General features: G+C 43.4%; 1 protein-coding gene across 1 annotated transcript in view; it reads right to left on the minus strand.

Annotated features, from left to right (window-relative positions):
• LOC126280525 (uncharacterized) overlaps positions 1-2,696 on the minus strand; it is a 28,013-nt gene extending 25,317 nt beyond the window's left edge. Inside the window, exon 1 of the mRNA XM_049979773.1 lies at positions 2,460-2,696. Coding sequence (XP_049835730.1) covers positions 2,460-2,523 — 64 coding nt within the window. The 5' untranslated portion in view covers positions 2,524-2,696. The remainder of the gene's footprint in view (positions 1-2,459) is intronic.
• Positions 2,697-21,714: the final 19,018 nt, after the last annotated feature.

Genomic DNA, 21,714 nt, shown 5'->3' on the forward strand with positions numbered 1-21,714 from the left:
ACTGAGTGCAACAGAAAGGTTGTATAGCGAAGCTACACTGAGCTGCTCCAGAAATAATGGGGAGCGCACCACAAAAAAATGCTTCAAATGCCTCTGAGCACTATGGAACTTAACATCTGAGATCATCAATCCCATAGAACTTAGAACTACTTAAACCTAACTAACCTGAGGACATCATACACATGCATGCCAGAGGCAGGATTCGAACCTGCGACCGTAGCGGTAGCGCGGTTTCACACTGTAGCGCCTAGAACCGCTCGGCCACCGCGGCCGGCAATTCCGTTATTGCTCTGTAACGAGACTCTAGAGAGCACGGGGCCCTTGCACCAAAATACAAGGCCACCCGGGTAACTGGATTTTTGTAATTTTTTATACTTGCGGTACTTAAAGTTCAGAACTTAAACATGAGGAAGCTCAAGCAGTTCGATGCAACTCTCGAAAATTATTGAGAAAATCAACTTTGAAGTTTCTCGAGGAGATACAATTCACCAAAGAAACGGCTGCGTGGGTCACCCGGTAGCGTTGGAGACGGGTAGTTGGGTAATCAATGTATCACTGGTTCCAATGTCTCTATGGTCTTTGTTCTTTACGTTTCATTCTTTCCGTTAAGTTCGAACACCTACATCTTTTAAATATAAAATTCATCAAATGCCAGTTAACACAAATGTAATTATCATTCTTTAATAAAAAATGCACGTTTTCGTGTTTATAATAACACACTGCAGGCACCGGAAATATAAATACTTAATTATCGATGTTAAAAGATTATCAAAATTTTGAAATGTTTTTTAATTTTAACGCTCTTTGTCAATAAGAAAATTATTGACATTGTGTAAGATATTGTAAACAGGCTTACAAAAAATTCGATGTTTTTTAGTTTAAACAATCTGTATTAACAATCTTTTTTAAAATATCAGTAATTAAGAATTTATATTTTCAGTGAAATCTTTAATACTGCGGCAATATCTAACTAGAAACGAGAAGATGTATTTTTCTAAAATGACGGTAGGTATATATTAATTGGTATGTAGTTTATGAATTTTATATTTAAATAATGATTAATTCTTTGTAATCGGATTATTCTCCAACGCTAGGCGACAGAGCCACACAGCCAACCCGGAAAATTGATTTATCTTTAGTGAATTATAATTCCTCATAAAACTTTAAAGTCTATGTTCTCGAGAATTTTTGGGAGTTGAGCCGAGCTGCTTTTGCTGATTAATAGTAGAGCACTGAACTTGGCGCATCATATATGTAAAAAATTACAAAAATCTGATAGTCTGTTGGTCTCCTCGCCAGAAATTCTCTCTGAAAAACGTCTGATCCATACACACAAAGGATGAACGAAATTCATACACACAGACGTCACAGCTTGATCCCTTGCACGCTAACTGTACAAAAATGTCTCTTACAAAAATTCCATCCCGTGCGTATTTCGGCATCAAATTAAGGTAAAAGGAAGGCAAACTGGTAAGACTAGTTACTTGTCCGACAAGAATATTTCCACAGTAAAAAAAAGACTGCATGAGATCGTATCTGATTTCTTTGATTTTGTAGTACGGCAGTTGTATTACAACTATCAGCTCGAATACAAAAGACGTGCAATTATTTAGTGCCAACACAGAGATGAGAGTATGAAGAGTTCTCCATCGGTCTTGGGCGCTGCAGTCATGGACTGTGCAGCTAGTCCCGGCGGGACCGATGACCTTAGCAGTTAAGTCCAATAAGATTTCACACACATTTGAACATTTTGAACATGAAAAGTTCAGATAAACATGATCCAGCGAGTCGCTATTAATTTGGAGATCCGGGGTGGTCGCATTGAGAATTTGCTCTGAATGGTACGTATGTTTTATGAAAGAACGTGCTGCGACTGACAGTTCGTTTAAAATATTAAAACTAGTCGCTCTAACCGAATGAAGTAAGTACGTTTAACATCTCAACATTCATAAGTTTCGTAATTACTTCTGAGCTATGGGAGGTAACATTTTTGACTGATTAATAGTCTTCACGTTTATATCTGACATGTCCGAATAGTAGTTGGTATGTTCAACACTAACAATAAGATCTAGTTGTAGGATACAAATCGATTAGTAAACAGTGTGTACTACGCAGATAAAAATCAGAAAATAAAGAATTTACTCCAAGATCCGGACTCGAATTCGTGAAGGCGAGAGTTGTAACGCAAGAGCCTACCCAATGGCCTAGATGGGTAGCATACCTGTATTTATAGAATGTAGATTCTTCTCGGACATGTAATTAGAGTATTCTTAGTTTGTTCCGAAAATATTGTAAAAGACGTTCACGTATTGTTAGTTTGAAAAGGATCGCGCTGTGGTATCCGAGCGCGAGAATTTCGGTTAATGAACCAGTTGCATTTAGCTGTAGTTGGTTGAGTTAGAGAAAGTGTTTGGAGCTGAGAAAATGATATTCTTTGAGAAGAGAGCGAACTGACTAACCTGCCATCTCCAGGACGAAGAGGCCGAGGGCCAGAGCGGCTACCACTCCGCGGAGACTTGCCATCTCTGCTATGTCCGCCGTGTGTTCCCACGTGCGTGTGTGCCGCGGCCATCCGCCGGCTGCCTTTATACCGTCTCGCCGCCGACCCGCTACCGGTTGGGGGCGGTACAGTGGAGCGACCGCCCGGCCCCAGGTTACGGTCGTCGGCCACGGCTGCGCCGGTTCTTGACGCCGGCCATCGTCAGGAAATGGCTACGGTTCCTGACCTTGTAGTCGGCGTGGAGACGCCTCCGGCGTGACGTCATACGAACCCGCAGTGTGTTTGGCGGTCTGCATGTGTGACCACCGAGACCGCTATGACGTGGATGGCTGCGAAGCTGACGGATACCTCTAGGGAATTCCAGGAAATGGACGGAATGTCTGAGCCTCTGCCAGAACGTCTGACAGTACGACCGTTTCCCACCGACACAATGGACAATTTTTTTGTCCGTACGTGAACTTAGAGCCAACTAAGCTAGCGTGGCAGTTGTTGCAGGGTATCACATGGACTGAGTGGTAAGCATCTTTCACTGTCAAGTGGAAAGCCGTCGCTCGACCCCCCGAGCTAGTAAGTGATACAGCTTTGTCAGTTTCTCGTTTCTTTTGTTTTCCCGCAGATATACGAATCTTTTATCTACACGGTTGGCCATTAAAAATGCTACACCACGAAGATGACGTGCTACAGACGCGAAATTTAACCGTCAGGAAGAAGATGCTCTGATATGCAAATGATTAGCTTTTCAGAGCATTCATACTAGGTTGGCGCCGGTGGCGACACCTACAACGTGCTGACATGAGGAAAGTTTCCAACCGATTTCTCAAATACAAGCTACAGTTGACCGGCGTTGCTGGTGAAACGTTGTTGTGATGCCTCGTGTAAGAAGGAGGAATGCGTACCATCACGTTTCAGACTTTGATAAAGGTCGGATTTTAGCTCATCGCGATTCGCGGAATTGTAGCCCATTGCGATTACGGTTTATCGTATCGCGACATTGCTGCTCCCGTTGGTCTAGATCCAATGACTGTTAGCAGAATATGGAATCGGTGCGTTCAGGAGGGTAATACGGAACGACATGCTAGATCCCAAAGGCCTCGTATCACTAGCAGTCGAGATGACAGGCATTTTATCCGCATGGCTCTAACGGATCGTGCAGCCACGTCTCGATCCCTGAGTCAAGAGATGTGGACGTTTGCAAGACAACAACCATCTGCACCAACAGTTCGACGACGTTTGCAGCAGCTTGGGCTATCAGCTCGGAGACCATGGCTGCTATTACCCTTGACACTGCATCACAGACAGGAGAGCCTGCGATGGTGTACTCAACGACGAACCTGGGTGCACGAATGGCAAAACGTCATTTTTTCGGATGAATCCAGGTTCTGTTTACAGCATCATGATGGTCGTATCCGTGTTTGGCGACATCGCGGTGAACGCACATTGGAAGCGTGTATTCGTCATCGCCATACTGGCGTATCACCAGGCGTGATGGTGTGGGGTGTCACTGGTTACGCGTCTCTGTCACCTTATGTTCGCATTGACAGAACTTTGAACATTTTAGATATCCCTACGAAATCCTACATTTCAGCAGGATAATGCACGACCGCATGTTCAGGTGCTATACGGACCTTTCTGGATACAGAAAATGTTCGACTGCCGCCCTGGCCAGCACATTCTCCAGAACTCTCTCCAATTGAAAACGTCTGGTCAATGGTGGCTGAACAACTGACTCGTCACAATACGCCAGTCACTACTGTTGATGAAATGTGGTACCGTGTTGAAGCTGCATGGGCAGCTGTACTTGTACACTCCATCCATGGTCTGTTTGACTCAATGCCCAGGCGTAACAAGGCCGTTATTACGCCCAGAGGTGGTTGCTCAGGGTACTGAGTTCTCAGGATCTATGCACCCAAATTGCGTGAAAATGTAATCACATGTCAGTTCTAGTATAATATATTTGTCCAACGAATAGGCGTTTATCATCTTTATTTCTTCTGGTGTAGTGTATTATTATGGTGTACTGGATCCCGGGTGAAACTATGCTGCGTTCAGAAAAAAAAGTGTTGTATTACTTACTGAAACCTCCTTGTACAACGGGTCATTAGGTTTCCTTTCTTAATAACACTAAACAGAAATATTCACAACAGTCGCAAGCTAAAACGTGGATGAAAGCAAGTTCAACCGTTATGATCTCGTTCCGATTTTCAGTCACTTACTTAGACGATCCCTTTGAAAATGTGACAGCCGATTTCCTTCCAATGACTCAGAGCTTGTGTTTCACCTCTGGCGATCCTGTCGACGGCACATTAAACCCTAATTTCAATTATATTCTTTTCCCCCGCTCCTTCACAGAATTCCAAACTACTGACTGGGCAATTAGCTAGAAAGGAAAAAGGCAACACAACAATTCCTTCACCTTGTGGCTGAAATTCACTTTCTGTCCTTGTTTGCTTCCTAATATGTAATTATGGAAATACAATTCTGACTTGAGCAATCGCCAATGTCTTGATGTTAAGAAGAATTTGTGTTTCCTTAATGGGCAGAACCGTATCTGCACAATTATAAAATAATATATGTAAATGGAAATAATCGGTAGAAACAGAAAAGGACATGGACTCTGTCAAGTGTAAGTAACGTAGAAAGGCATCATATTGTCGAAAGACATCATGTCACTCCCCAATAAGGGTCTTTTTGATGGCTGTTCCTAAGAAATAAGAATTACTAAGGCAGTGCCTACTTCACTGTAGCTGGTAAATTTGTGGAAGCGATATAACTCTGTGGTTACTTGTTATGTCACGTCTCGAACCATGTAATTGTAACTTAATCGCAAGTTATATACTACTAAAGTAAAAAGCACTTCCCGTTTTTATAGTCACTAAATAGTCGATAGTTTAAAAACTTGTTTGCAATTAACACTTGCGTGTTACCACAGACATGGTAATACGCTGCTACAGAGACTGTGATGTGTGACGCCGTCAATAGCCCAAGTCGACAGTTAGTGACGAAGTTGTGTAATTCAAACGTGAATGAATAAGAACAGATAAACCGAGACCAATCAGGCCTCAACTACTCCGAACAGGGAAGTCGAGCATTGGGAAGATCGCCTGTGAAACTCTTGCAGTCAGCGGAAGGAATTACCACTCATGTTTCTCAGTGTTACCAGTAGTCCACCTAGCACAAAGACGGTGTGCATTGACGCGGGGGTTTAATAAAGAATCTACATCTACATGACTACTCTGCAATTCACATTTAAGTGCGAGCGAGTGTAAGTATTCTGTTTAGGTTTTTTTATTTGTAACATCACCTCTGTATGGAAATCACTGGCTGTGCTGTGTGCAATCTGTGGCTGGTTGGCACTGTTGTAATACTCGCCATTGTAGCGTTGGGCAGTTGGCTGTTAGTGGCGCGTAGCGTTGCGCAGTTGCAGGTGAGCCGCCAGCAGTGGTGGATGTGGGGAGAGAGATGGCGGAGTTTTGAAATTTGTAAGACTGGATGTCATGAACTGCTATATACATTATGACTTTTGAACATTATTGAGGTAAATACATGGTTTGTTCTCTATTAAAATCTTTCATTCGCTAACTATGCCTTTCAGTAGTTAGTGCCTTCCGTAGTTTGAATCTTTTATTTAGCTGGCAGTATTGGCGCTCGCTGTATTGCAGTAGTTCGAGTAACGAAGATTTTTGGTGAGGTAAGTGATTTGTGAAAGATATAGGTTAATGTTAGTCAGAGCCATTCTTTTGTAGGGATATTTGAAAGTCAGATTGCGTTGCGCTAAAAATATTGTGTGTCAGTTTAAGCACAGTCTTGTACAATTGTTCGAAGGGGACATTTCATGAGGTGACGGAGGACACTGCACCCGCAATCGGGAGAACGACGGCTCAAATCCGCGTCCGATCATCCTGATTTACCTTTTTCGTGATTTCCCTAAATCGGTACAGGTAAATGCCGGCATATTTATTTTGAAAGATCACGGCAGACTTCGTTCCGCAGCCTTCCCTAATTCGAGATTGTGCTCCAGTGAGCTCGTTGTCGACGGGACGTCAAATACCAAGCTTTCCTCCTCCTCTTTGGCCAGTGCCTAGATTACGAAATACCGATTACGCGAAATCCAACTTGTGCATTCTCACATGACATCCCGAAAGTCAAGGGTCGACATAGTCAGGTAGATGCAGTACGTCTTAACTTTCGAAAAATGATTTGGATCGGTACCACAGCAGCACTTATTAAGGAAAGTGCTGTCATATAAGGTCTAAAACGAAATTTACTCTTGGATATTCAGTCAATACACAAATAAGTGTGTGTAACAATCTGTAACGATATGAAAGGGTTCATTCGCAGGTTACTGGTAAAATTCAGACAATCCAAGAAAAACACTGCTTACAAAACAGTTGGGCTTCAAATCTTAGTGTACTGTTCAAGTCGGACCCATACCAAATAGGATACTGGACGTACACAGAGAGGGGCGTTACGAATGATCACAGGTTTCTTTTCCTCATGGCAGAGTGACACACATGTGTTGAAACACTTAAATTGGCAGACCCTTTGAGGCAGATGATAGTAGCTCACAAAAGCCAGCTTATGAAGTACAAAAAACCGGTATTAAGTGAAGAATTGTAGATATTCTTCAGTCCTACGCTAAGCTTTCTCATAAGAACACTAAGAGTAATTAGAGCAAGCACAGAAATGTGAGACCTGAGCTTCTCCTGGCGTAAACTATGTTCAAAGTACTTACGGGCATTCAGCCAGGTTGAATTTTCGACAACTGCCGATATTTCGGCGGATGCACCCTCCGCCATTTTCAAGGCTTTTTGGCAGTTAAGCCTTGAAAATGGCGGAGGGTGCATCCGCCGAAATATCGGCAGTTGTCGAAAATTCAACCTGGCTGAATGCCCGTAAGTACTTCGAAGCACAGAAATGTTTAAGCACACATTCTTCTCATCCTGCGTACACAAATGGAAATAGAAGAAACTCTTGCATGTGGTACCATGCCAAGTATCTTCTGCCTTGTACTTTAAATTTATTTGCAGAGTATGTACGAACACCTAGACGTAAACAGCGTCTTTGTACTGTTCTTCATTGTGTCCTGCAACCACGAACACGAGGTGCGTATCGGGCAAGACGCATAACTAAACTTTTTCACACTATACTTTTGTTCACATACGATTAATAACGTTAGAGATTAGACCTGAAGCATGACGTAAGGAGAAAGAATGTAGATCAGACCTTACTTTTCTGTCGAAGCCATCTTATTGGATAAGTATCACATGCTAGCATTGAGTCAATATGGAAAAAGTAATCAGACGTGCCCTTGTTTAAGGAACGGATCAAGCGTCGGTTCTTAGTGATTTACGGAAAACGCGAAATACCAAAAGCTGGCTGCCCACATGAAAATAGGTCACACTCAGCAGCGTTCCTCTAACACCTCATCATCGCATAATACGCTCCTGATAATTGCAAGCGGAAGTCCTTGGCGCCATTATGTTGCGTTTATCAGTGAGGCGTGTAGCAAGAGAGATAAATCTGTCTAAGTGTATTAGGTCGTTGTTTAGGAAACCATTAATTAAAAAGGGAGGTAGATTTTACGGGTCTTTTGCAATACTGGAAAGAGCAAGGTTTATCCAGATTATCATTTATTCCTTCTCACCACACCAGAAATATGTGCACCTCTAGCAGAACAACCACCGACATCGAGGTGATAGAGATGATATGTGTCTAGGAGAGCCTCACGGATAAAAAACTCGTCCCACGCCACAATTCTCATTTTTGTGTGGCAAACGAGTCAGCTGTAGTCGCTCTTCCTGTGGATTACGTAAACAGAGCCTCAAGTAGCGAATGTGATGCACATGCACGCCGTATCTGCCAGCCGTGTAGTTTTTATTAAACTGCAGAAGGTGTTTCCTGACGTCACTACCTAGTTCTCGAGTGCACACTTTTTGTAGTGGTTTATGTACTACCTCGTATTTTTCTGTACAGTGTCATGCATGTTGTGAAAACATTTGTACCCACAAAACCACAATAACTTTAGTTCGGTTGCGTGTAGTAACACTTTTCAAGATCAGTATGAACTTCTTGGTTACAGAATTGTGTGCGTAGAAGTACAGAAATGTATTCCATAACTGACCATATCTCCTGCTCACTTTGTTATACGAATTATAGGTGGCAGCGTTGGTAACCACTGAAATGAAGTATATAAAAAAAACTGTCATCAACATGTAAATGTTTTAGCGCACCTCTGATTCCGTTCTTGTTCTTCCTACCTCTGTTTCTAAAATTTTTGCCGCTTGGCAATAAGGCATATCCATTCCAGAAAAGATTCATGTTCTATTCAATTATGGCCTTTCTGAGCCACGTGAAAGTAGGCCCGAATAATCTAAAACGCAGAAAAACTATTATCCCCCAACACACGTAGCCATCACCTGCCTGGCAGGAAGGCGTTATCTGCGACAGTGCACCTGCCACAAGTGGCCAACTTCAAGAAGTTATATAGCTAACGTGTGTGGCTTGTAGGGCTCACCTTTACTGCGCTGCTGAAGCCTGAGAACGGTTACACATCTACACACGGCCACACGCCCACCTGACTCCACAATCACTGCTTCCTTTGTAAGTCACTTAGGATTCTGACTGAACTGCAACTGCTAATCAACATCTAATTGGTTATGAAAGTGGATTTGGTTTACTTTGCTAGAAATGTTGCCAGTGAAATGACAGGACAGCTCCCATATGACAATTCCGCTATGGTCATGGACTTGGCTATTTTCTTCTCGGGAAACATTCGTAGTAGTTCGACAATGAATAATTTTCCCTCAAATCTGCGTGTTGTACACGTACAGAAGTTAACAGCAATGATTTTAAACGCGTTGTTCCTGGACGTTGGTAGCAGCACGAATTCTACTGGAAGTCTGATTAACTAAATGGCGCTATAATGGGCAGGACCCACAGCTTGCAGTTAAGTACGCCAATGGTAGGGGATAGCAAATAACAGGAGTTTTAAGTTCACTTGAGTACATGTCGTACTGATAAACACTTAGATGTTTAACAATGTCTTCTGTCTAGTGTATTGAAACACACGGAATACGTGGTCTCCATTGGATCGTTTCAGGAGCATTCCTTAGGTATGTCGCAGTGGTTAGCACACTGGACTCGCATTCGCGAGGACGACGGTTCAACCCCGTGTCCGGCCATCCTGATTCATGTTTTTCGTAATTTCCCTAAATCGCTCCAGGTAAATGTCGGGATGGTTCCTCTGAAAGGGCACGGCCGACTTCCTTCCCCTTCCTTCCCTAATCCGGTGAAACCGATGACCTCGCTATTTGGTCTCTTCCCCCAAACAATCCAACCCAGCCCAACCTTAGGTATGTAAACCTGAGATTTCTCCTATGATTCACACACGCGTGGCGAGACCTTTGTGTACCTTTCCACCAGACCTTAAAAAAAGAGTACTGAATTACTCAATGAATTAAAATTAAATCATAGATTTGTATAGAACGGGAAATTACGAAAACAATGACTACGATTTGTGTTTGACTCCGTCGTATTAAATGGCATGGAAAACTTGATATGAACATTACTCTTACAAAATAAATTTTGCTCGGGGTTCTGGATCCAGCAATGTGTTACTGTGGTATATGGCCATTGGATGATAAGGCCGGATTAACTTTTATAGGCGCTAAGCAAATTATTAGAAAAATTCCCAAGATGCAGTGGCGCCTCAAGGAAACAGAGCCGCTTAGTTCAAACTGACTTCTTGGCTCCACTGGCAGGGAGGAAGACCATTTTTCCCGGTGTGCTCGTGTGATGACACTTGAGAATGGACAGCGAAACGGGCTTAAAGTCGCTGCCAAACCCCCCGCAGCAGGAGAGTTCGGCGCAGCCTCTACTGGTTGACTGGCTGCGGGGTTTTACTGGTGGAGGCGTATCACCTTTGCAGTGCGGGTAGTGGAGACACGCTCACAAGCCCCCTTGCAGACGCAGGCTCTCGTCGATGCCGTCTGGTTTTGGATCGTTCCTGAAAATTGTCTAGCAGCATATTTTGACCTACATCAGGTAGGAATGCGGTGACCACGTGAGAAGATCCACTCAGTAACCAAAATCGCCGAAACTACGCTCACACACAGTCTGCTCTATGAGCTGAGACGCCCTTTCTCTTCTAAAGTCATTCACTCTCATGGTCAAACAATGTTTCTCCCTTTTTCTCTCAGAGGTATTTCTCACACTTTTTGCCAATTAGAACTCCTTGGGAACTGGACGAAGTTTTCTTTTTTTTTTTTTTTTCTCATCCTTGAATTATAACATCACAAATCGCGGTAGGAAGCGAGTCCTACAGACAATTCGGTGTTGTGGCTTGGTGCTGTCTCAGTCTGTAAACCCACCCTCGCATTCAATTTGTGTTTATGCTTCAAAATATAGAAAGAATAATTGACTTCTCGGTTACTTGATTGTGGCCTTCTCCCTGTCCTACATTCTTCAACACTTCTCGATTGAAACACTGCCACGGTGAAGGAGACACGAAGGCCTTCCAAATAAGTTAGTGATTATTTGGAGAGAGCGGGAGGAAGTTATAGTTAGGACAGCACGTACAATAGTCATCATAAATACTATTCAACCGCTTCATTTTGCCGACACTTTAACGTGATTCTATTGAGACATACTAACCTTCCATTCATTTAATGAACGCCTCTTGAGTTACCGATTCAATCGCAAACAACTTACAAAATGCCAACAGTAAAATTCGGAGTCGGTGGTGTTATGGTGTGGTCGTGTTTTTCATGTAGAGTCCTTGCACTCCTTGCACATACTATCACAGCACAGGTCTACATTAATGTTTTAAGAATCTTCTTGCTTCCCACTGTTGAAGAGATATTCGGTGATGGCGACTGCATCTTTCAACACGATTGAGCACTTCGTCATAATGCACAGCTTGTGGCGGAATGGATACACGACAATAACATCCCTGTATGGACTGGCCCGCACAGAGACCTGACCTGAATCCTATAGAACATACACTCCTGGAAATGGAAAAAAGAACACATTGACACCGGTGTGTCAGACCCACCATACATGCTCCGGACACTGCGAGAGGGCTGTACAAGCAATGATCACACGCACGGCACAGCGGACACACCAGGAACCGCGGTGTTGGCCCTAGATGAGCAGCATTTGTGCACCGCCGCCGTCAGTGTCAGCCAGTTTGCCGTGGCATACGGAGCTCCATCGCAGTCTTTAACACTGGTAGCATGCCGCGACAGCGTGGACGTGAACCGTATGTGCACTTGACGGACTTTGAGCGAGGGCGTATAGTGGGCATGCGGGAGGCAGGGTGGACGTACCGCCGAATTGCTCAACACGTGGGGCGTGAGGTCTCCACAGTACATCGATGTTGTCGCCAGTGGTCGGCGGAAGGTGCACGTGCCCGTCGACCTGGGACCGGACCGCAGCGACGCACGGATGCACGCCAAGACCGTAGGATCCTACGCAGTGCCGTAGGGGACCGCAACGCCACTTCCCAGCAAATTAGGGACACTGTTGCTCCTGGGGTATCGGCGAGGACCATTCGCAACCGTCTCCAGGAAGCTGGGCTACGGTCCCGCACACCGTTAGGCCGTCTTCCGCTCACGCACCAACATCGTGCAGCCCGCCTCCAGTGGTGTCGCGACAGGCGTGAATGGAGGGACGAATGGAGACGTGTCGTCTTCAGCGATGAGAGTCGCTTCTGCCTTGGTGCCAATGATGGTCGTATGCGTGTTTGGCGCCGTGCAGGTGAGCGCCACAATCAGGACTGCATACGACCGAGGCACACAGGGCCAACACCCGGCATCATGGTGTGGGGAGCGATCTCCTACACTGGCCGTACACCTCTGGTGATCGTCGAGGGGACACTGAATAGTGCACGGTACATCCAAACCGTCATCGAACCCATCGTTCTACCATTCCTAGACCAGCAAGGGAACTTGCTGTTCCAACAGGACAATGCACGTCCGCATGTATCCCGTGCCACCCAACGTGCTCTAGAAGGTGTAAGTCAACTACCCTGGCCAGCAAGATCTCCGTATCTGTCCCCCATTGAGCATGTTTGGGACTGGATGAAGCGTCGTCTCACGCGGTCTGCACGTCCAGCACGAACGCTGGTCCAACTGAGGCGCCAGGTGGAAATGGCATGGCAAGCCGTTCCACAGGACTACATCCAGCATCTCTACGATCGTCTCCATGGGAGAATAGCAGCCTGCATTGCTGCGAAAGGTGGATATACACTGTACTAGTGCCGACATTGTGCATGCTCTGTTGCCTGTGTCTATGTGCCTGTGGTTCTGTCAGTGTGATCATGTGATGTATCTGACCCCAGGAATGTGTCAATAAAGTTTCCCCTTCCTGGCACAATGAATTCAAGGTGTTCTTATTTCAATTTCCAGGAGTGTATTTGGGATGTTTCAGGACGCCGACTTCGTGCCAGGCGTCACCGACTTAAATCGATATCTGTCTTCGGTACAGCACTCCTCGAAGAATGGGCTGCCATTCCCCAAGAAACCTTCCAGCACCTGATTGAACTTATGCCTGCGACAGTGGGAGCTGTCATCAAGGCTGAAGGTGGTCCAACACCATACTGAATTCCGGAATTAGCGATGGAGGACGCCACGAACTTGTATGACATTTTCAGCCAAGTGTCCGGCTACATTTGATCACAAAATGTATATTTACCACGACCAGGAACTGAACTCTGAACGTCTTGTTATTTTGGGGTCAGAATTAGGTATTACGGGACACCATTCGTTGGGGCACTACATAAGCTAGTTCTGTGTCCAAAATCCCCATTCTGGTAACAGTATTCATACCCAAATATGATGATTCTCGTAAATAGATCGCTAATGTCGGACCATTGTCTGTATAGTCTTCATTAGCCTTTTGTATGACTTTCCTAAATTTGAAGCTACACTCCGCAAACGAGTTATTTCTATTTTATCGACATTTGTAGTATGTCTTAGTGAGTTAAACTGATCCTGTTCGTTTGGATAATCATGAAACATGTAGTCTATAGTCCGAAGACTGGTTTGATGCAGACCTCCACGGTAGTGCATCCTTTATCTCTGTGCAACTATTGCATCCTACATCCATGTGAACTTGCATATGATATTAAGAGCTTGGTCTACAATGCTTATCTCCCACGCTTCCCTAAATTACCAAATTGACGATTGCTTGATGACTTGGGATGTGTTCTATCAATCTATCCCTTCTTCTAATCAAGTTGTGCCATAAATTTAATTTTTCCTCCCTTCGATTCAGTGCATCCTCATTAGTTATTCGATTTACCCGTCTAATATTTAGCATCCTTCTGTGGCATTATTTTGAAACAGTATCTATACTCATCATGTCTAAACCGTCTGTCGTCAACGTTTCACTTACACAGAAGGCTACACCGAACAAAAGTGCCTACAGAAAAGATTTCATCATAGCTAATTTATGGTCTTTGTTAGCAAATTCACATTTTTTCAGAAATTCTTTTCTTGCTCTTGCTAATCTGAATTTTATAACATCCCTACTTCGGCCATTAACATTAATTTTGTTTCCCAAATATCAAAACCCGTCGACTACTTTTAATATCTAATTTCCTAATCTAGTTCTCTCAGCATCACCTGATTTAATTCCCTTACATACCACTAAGCTGGTTTAGCGTTGTTGATCTTCTTCTTATAACTTCTTCTCAAGATACTGTCCATTCCGTTCCATTGATCTTCGAAGTTATTAGCGTCCTTGAGAGAATTACAACGTCGACGGCAAACTTCGGAATTATTATTCTTCTCCGTGAACATGAATTCCAATTCCAATTTATTTATTTATTTATAGCTTGTTCAATGTACAGACCGAATTGCAGCGGGACAGGCTACAGCGCTGTTACACTTCCTTCTCAACCACTGCCAACCATTCATGTTCTTCGACAATTGCAAGTGCAGTCTCGTTTCTACATCAGTAAATGACTTTCTGCTCCTTATATTTCATCCCAGCTACCTACAGAATTTCAAAAAGTGTATTCCAGTCAACACTGTTAAAAGATTCCTCCTAATCTAAAAATGCTATAATTGCGAGTTTGCCTTTCTACAAGCTATATGTGTTAATGTACGTCGTAGGGTCAGCATTGCTTCACGTGTCCCTCTACTGCTCCCGAACCCACAATGATCTTCGCGTAGGTCGGCTTCTAACAGGTTTTCCATTCTTCTGTAAATAACTCGTGTCAGCTTTTCCAACCACGACTTGTTAAACTGAAGACTCAGTAGCATCACACTCGTCAATAATTGCTTTCTTTGAAACTGGAAATACTACATTCTTGTTGTAGCCTGAAGATACGAGGGTGAGTCAAATTAAAACCTTAAATTTGTAATAACAAATCGAAATTTCGCGCCGTTATCCTGTAAGTTGGTAAGAGTGCAACAAGCAAATTGCAGAATGGCCTGTAGGTGGCAGCATAGCGCAGATGCACACATACCGTCGCAGTATCAGTATAAAGACGGCCGCCCCACTTGCGACATGCACCAGGGAAGAACAGCGTTCTGTTATTCGGTTTTTGCGTAGTGAAGGTGTGAAACCTATTGAAATTCATCGACGAATGAAGGTTCAGTACGGTGATGCAAGTTTGTCACAGCAGCAAATCGACTAATGGAGTAGGAAGTTCGCAAATGGTGTGACTTCAGTGGATGATGCTCCTCGACCAGGTCAGGCACAACGAGTTGTGACTCCACAGAACATTGCAGCAGCTGAAGCCATAGTGAAGCAAAACAGCCGAGTGCCATTGAACGACATTGCAGTATGTTTACTGATCAGGCATGGGTCAGCACACCACACTGTGGATGATGTGGTCTAGTTTCACAAAGTGTCTGCAAGATGGGTGTCACGGCAGCTGACTCCTGAACTGAGAGAACGACATGTTGATGCTGGTGAAGAACTTCTTCGGCTCTTTGAACGAGAAAGTGATGGCTTCCTTGCAAGAATCGTTGCTGGGGACGAAACCTGGGTTCAATTCCACCAACTGGAAACGAAGAGAGCGAACAAGGAATGGTGACATTCCTCATCACGAAAACCAAAGAAGTTTCGAACAGAACCATCAGCATCGAAAGTTATGCTGACTCTCTATTGGGACGAAAAGGAGTCATTTTGGAGCATTACATGCCTAGAAGAACCACTGTCACCAGTGTATCATACACAGATCTCCTAAAAATTCATCTGCGGTCTGAAATCAAATCAAAGCGACGTGGACTGCTGTCAGCAGGTGTCCTTTTGCAATATGAGAATGCAAGGTTCCACACTGCCCGTACAACAGTTGCAACCATCACATACCTGCATTTTGAGTGTTTTCCTCATCCACCATACTCACCACACCTTGCCCTAAGTGATTTCCATATGTTTCGATCACTTAAAGACGCAAAGGGATTAAATAAGTCCCGTGGTGATGAAGAGGTACGCCACGCGGTGAATGTGTGGTTGCACGGACTACGAAAAAAATTTTTTTCTAATGGAATTTATGCACTTTGTAAACGCTGGAGGAATTGCATTGAGCATGGGGGAGCTTATGTTGAAATGTGATACAGCTTTGTGCAACTTCTGCACAATAAATAATAAATAAAAAATTTAAGGTTTTCATTTGACTCACCCTCGTATTTCGCCCGCCTCTTATCTCTTTTCGCCAGGTGGAATAACTATGTCGTGGTTGACTTTCTCAACGGTTTCAACAATTCTGAAGGAATGTCGTCAACTCCGTGAGCCTTTTATGAATTTAAGTCTCTCAGTACTCTGTTAAATTCTTCTTACTGCATCGTATCTCCCATGTCATCTTCATCTACGTTCTCTTCTTTTTCTATAACACTGGGTACATTTCCCATGAGTACGCTTTCTTCGTATTCCTTCCACCTTTCTGCTTTGTCTTCTTTGTTTACTATCTGCTTGTTGCCTCAGCTCTTAATATCTTACAGCTCCCTGTTTTTCCTCCTAACGTCTTTTTATTTTTGCTTCGTGCACAATCTATCTTTCCTCTATTCAAGCATACCTTCGCACATACTACGCACTTTCGGCACAGGGCTTAAGAATTTTTTCATTTACCGATCCCTTTATGCTCTTTAATTGTAACATTTTTGGTGCCAAGTATTTAGACTTTTCTTACCCATAGAGACAGTTTTTAGGGAAGCAAGTAAGGTTTCCTCTCATTCGCTACCAATTTTTAGACACACATCCAACCACGCAGCCAGACTTCCGCTTCGAGAGAACAGCAGTGAGGTCACAATCTCTTGTGGACTCACTTTAGATCCACTGAAGAATGTTTTTGTAAATAGTATAATATTGTCAATGCTTACAGAGTACTTAGAAAGCATGTTCTGAGAAGTTTCTTGGAAGTTAAACATAGTGTCCCCGAAATGTTGCGGTAAGCTTCGAGGAGCTCTAGAAGGCATCTTTGCAACCAATCGAGAACAGGAACCCGTGTCCGGTGACGTCTTCCAATGATGCTACAGAGGGTCGAAGTTTCAAGTGCCGGCGCTTGTAACTTTGTATGCTGACGGACCGTAGGTGGAACGTCTCATAATGTTGTGATCGCGACAGATAGTCACGACCGCCAGTGGAGAAGATGGAGTTAGCTACCGTGTAGGAAGATCACGACTCCGGCAAATGCGATGCTCTGTTTCTTCAGTGAATGACAGTTTGGAAACTAGTTTCCGCCCGAAGTTTATTTTCCTCCTGGTGACCTTTAAAATCTCCAATGAATTTCTGTTGGAGGAGAAAGGCAACGGAGCATCGCAATCACAGAAGAAAAGGTCTCTATACGCAGCTAGTTCCATCTTATCCACTGACGATTGTGTCAATCAGTCACGATCACTGAATAACAAACAGACATTATGCCTACGATTCGTCAGCGTACAAAGCCACTTTTGCTGCTGAAATGTTGGGCTAGTGGCAGGCACCGATGCCTATAACTTCAACGTTCTGTAGCGTCGTTGGATGCCCACTTCCGGACCTGGGTTCCTATCCCCAATTTGTTCCTCGAGACGCCCTCTACAACTCTTCGACATTTCTCACAATGTGCCTGGGACATACTAGAGGTACTAGTGTTTCATCGATGTGTTTAAGGACGCTAGAGAGTGGCTTTAGACAGCTCTAACTCAACAATAATATATATTTCATATACAGTAAGTATTCCCTGTGCCGATTTAGAAATGTCTTTAAATATAAGGAAGGTATTCTTAAATTAACGATTTTATTAACCATGAAAAAACTGTTAGGATTAACTGTTGTTGTTGTTGTGGTCTTCAGTCCAGAAACAGGTTTCATGCAGCTCTCCATGCTGCTCTATCCTGTGCAAACTTCTTCATCTCCGAGTAACTACTGCAACCAACATCCTTCTGAATCTGGGTAGTGTATTCATGCCTTGGTCTCCCTCTACGAATTTTACCATCCGCGCTTCCCTTCAATACTAAACTGATGATCCCTTGATGCCTCAGAACGTGTCCTACCAACCGATCATTTCTTCTAGTCAAGTTGTGCCACAAATCACTCTTCTCCCCGATTCTGTTCAGTACCTCCTCTTTATTTACGTGATCTACCCATCTAATCTTTAGCTTTCTTCTGTAGCACCACATTTCGAAAGCTTCTATTCTCTTCTTGTCTAAACTATTTATTGTCTTTATTTCCCATTCATGCATGGCTACACTCCATAAAAATGCTTTTGTAAAAGACTTACTGACACTTAAATCTATGCTCGATGATAATAAATTTCTCTTCTTTAGAAACGCTTTACTTGTCGTTGCCAGTCTACATTATATATCCTTTCTACTTTGACTATCATCACCTATTTTGCTCTACAAATACCAAAACGCATCTACTACTTTAAGTGTCTGATTTCCTAATCTAATTCCCTCAGCATCACTAGATTTAATTCGACTACATTCCATTATACTCGTTTTGTTTTTGTTGATGTTTTTCTTTTACCTTCTTTTTCAAGACACGGTCCATTCCGCTCAACTGTTCTTCCAGGTCCTTTGTGTGTTTTACAGAATTACAATGTCATCGGCGGACCTCAAAGGTTTTATTTCTTCTCCATGGATTTTAATACCTACTCCGAACTTTTCTTTTGTTTCCTTTATTGCTTGCTCAATATACAGATTAAATAACATCGGGATACAACCCTGTCTCATTCCCTTCCCAACCACTGTTTCCCTTTTATGCCCCTCGTCTCTTATAACTGCCATCTGCTTTCTGTAAAAATTGTAAATAGCCTTTCGCTCTCTGTACTTGACCCCTGCCGCCTTCAGAACTTGAAAGAGAGTATTCCAATCAACATTGTGAAAAGCTTTCTCTAAGTCTACAAGTGCTATAAACTTAGGTTTTTCCATTCCTTAACCTAGCTTCTAAGATAAGTCGTAGGGTAGAATCGCAACGCATATTCCTACATTTCTACGGAATCCAGATTCATCTACCCCGAGGTCTGGTTCTACCAGTTTTTCCATTCTTCTGTAAAGAATTCGTGTTACTATTTTGCAGCCGTGACTTATTAAAGTTCGGTATATTGCACATCTGTCGTCACCTGCATTCTTTGGGACTGGAATTTTTGTTTTTTTCTTGAAGTCTGAGGGTATTTCGACTGTCTCATATATTCTTTCTCACAAGATGGTAGAGTTTTGTCAGAGATGGCTCTCCAAGGCTATCAGTAGTTCTAATGGAACGTTGTGTACTCCCGGGGCCTTGTTTCGACGTAGGTCTTTCAGTGATGTGTCAAACTCTTCTTACAGTATCATATCTCCCAATTCATCTTCATCTACATCCTCTTCCATTTCTATAATACTGCACTCAAGTACATCGCCCTTGTATAGGCCCTCTACATACGCCTTCCACCTTTCTGCTTTACCTTCTTTGCTTAGACCTGGGTTTCTATCTGAGCTCTTGATACTTATGGAAGTGGTTCTCTTTTCTCCAAAGGTCTCTTCAGTTTTCCTGTAGGCAGTATCTATCTTACCCCTCGTGATCCACGCCTCTACATCCTTACATTTGTCCTGCGGCCTGCTTAGCCATGTTGCACTACTAGTCGATATCATTTTTGAGACCTTTGTATTCCTTTTTACCTGCTTCTCTTAGTGAATTTCTATATATTCTCTTTGCGTCAATTAAATTCAATATCTCTTGTGTTACCCAAGTATTTCTCCTAGCCCTTGTCTTTTTACTTACTTGGTGCTATGCTGCCCTCACTATTTCTTCTACCAAAGTTACCCATTCTTCCTCTACAGTATTTATTTCCCCCGTTCTTGTCATTCGTTCCCTAATGCTCTCTCTGAAACTCTCTACAACCTCTGTTTCTTTGAGTTTATCCAGGTCCCTTCTCCTTCAATTCCACCTTTTTACAGCTTTTTCAATTTTAATCTACAGTTCATAACTAATAGATTGTGATCAGAGTCCACAGCTATATAAACTTGTAGTACTGTGGTAGGCGTGTGCTTCGTGTTGATCTTGGCTACAATAACGCGTTCACTATGCTGTTCGTAGTACCTTACCAGAGCTCCTATTTTTTTTAATTATTAAACCTACTCCTGCATTACCCCTATTTGATTGGTATTTATAACCCTGTATTCACCTGACCAGATGTCCTGTTCCTCCTGCCACCGAACTTCACTAACTCCCACTGTATCTAACTTTTAATCTATCCATTTCCATTTTTAAATTTTCTAACCTACCTGCCGGATTAAGTCATTTGATATTCCACGCTCCGATCCGTAGAACGCCCGGAATGTTTTACGCAAGAGGACACCGTCATCATTGAACCATACAGTAAAGCTGCAAGTCCTCGGGTAAAATTACGGCTGTTTCCCCTTGCTTTCAGCCCTTGGTAGTACCATCATGGTAAGGCCATTTTGGTTAATGTTACAAGGCAAGATCAGTCAGTCATCCAAACTGTTGGCTCTGAAACTACTGAATAGCGTGCTGCCCCTTTTCAGGAGCCTCTCAACAGACACCCCTCCGTTGTGGTTGCATCTTCGATACGGCTATCTGTATTGCTGAGGCATGAAAGCCTCCCCACCAACGGCAAGGTCCATCATTCATCGTAGGGCATTAACTACCTTTCGATTTAAGTTCTCAGTATCCTTTTTATATGTTGTTTAGTGTATAAACTCGTAGTGATTTATGGTTCCCGAACAGTATAAAACTATTACTCTTGCCGGAAATGAAGTCTTTAGGAGTTCTTTCAGAGCCCAAACCCTAGAATGTCGTGTCTTTAGTATGTTACCTTGGCTTTGTCACGCAGACTAGGGCGACACTTTCCGCTGGACTTCACTCATGAGTAGATCCCCGAATACTGAAAAATTGTCGAGCCTTATCAGGGACCCAAATGGGAACGCTTTGAGTGATTCAGCTGGTAAAACGAACTACATTTTGATCTGAGTGAAAGCAGCCACCAGAGAGTTGAGGGCGGATTGCCCGTACGCCGTCCGTTCAGCCACATGACAGCTGCGTCCCCTCTCCCGCTGGAGAAGAGTCGTGCTGGCACACAAGGACGCTCTGCCTCGGAAACCGTATCACGCTAAATGGTGGACTTGGAAGGAATGTATTCGATTTATGTGCTGCAACGTAAGCATTAAAAATTATCTGTCGTGTAATGTCAACGTAAAATACCACGCCACGAGCACATTCGTTTCCTAGTAAGGAACTTCACTTGAACTTTATCTTACCAAAAATCCACTTGTGGCGTGCTGTTAAATGATTTTGCCGACATAACTTGCAACTTCTCCGTCAGTATGTAACCGGTGAGAGTGGTCTCTAAGAGAGAACTGCGAGAGGAGAACTAGACTTTATTGTTGCATAAACAGCTGGAATGATTTGATCGCTGTCAATGAAACTAAAGCGTTTTCTAGAATATATTTAATGTTCAGCAGTGTGTATTTTATTCTATGTAGGCAGCTGCCACCCGAATAAAAGTTTTTCAGCCACTAAGAAGTTTTTTTCTCGGGGAAAACAGATGGAGGACCCTGCGGGAAGTCTGAGTCATTGCCTTTTCCAGTTATTTTCAGGTGACAGTATTAATTTTCTGAGCTGCCCCTATAGAGTTGGATGAAGACTTCACGTTGCTGTAACTACGACCTACGACGATAGAACCTAGCGACCCACGTAGGTTCCCGCTGCTTCGCTATTGTTACACTAATACACAATTTCTGGTGTCGTACTGGTGGTTCTTTTTTATTCCATTTTGATCATCACAT

Source organism: Schistocerca gregaria, chromosome 1, assembly GCF_023897955.1.
Source record: "Schistocerca gregaria isolate iqSchGreg1 chromosome 1, iqSchGreg1.2, whole genome shotgun sequence".
Taxonomy (NCBI): Eukaryota; Metazoa; Arthropoda; class Insecta; order Orthoptera; family Acrididae; genus Schistocerca; species Schistocerca gregaria.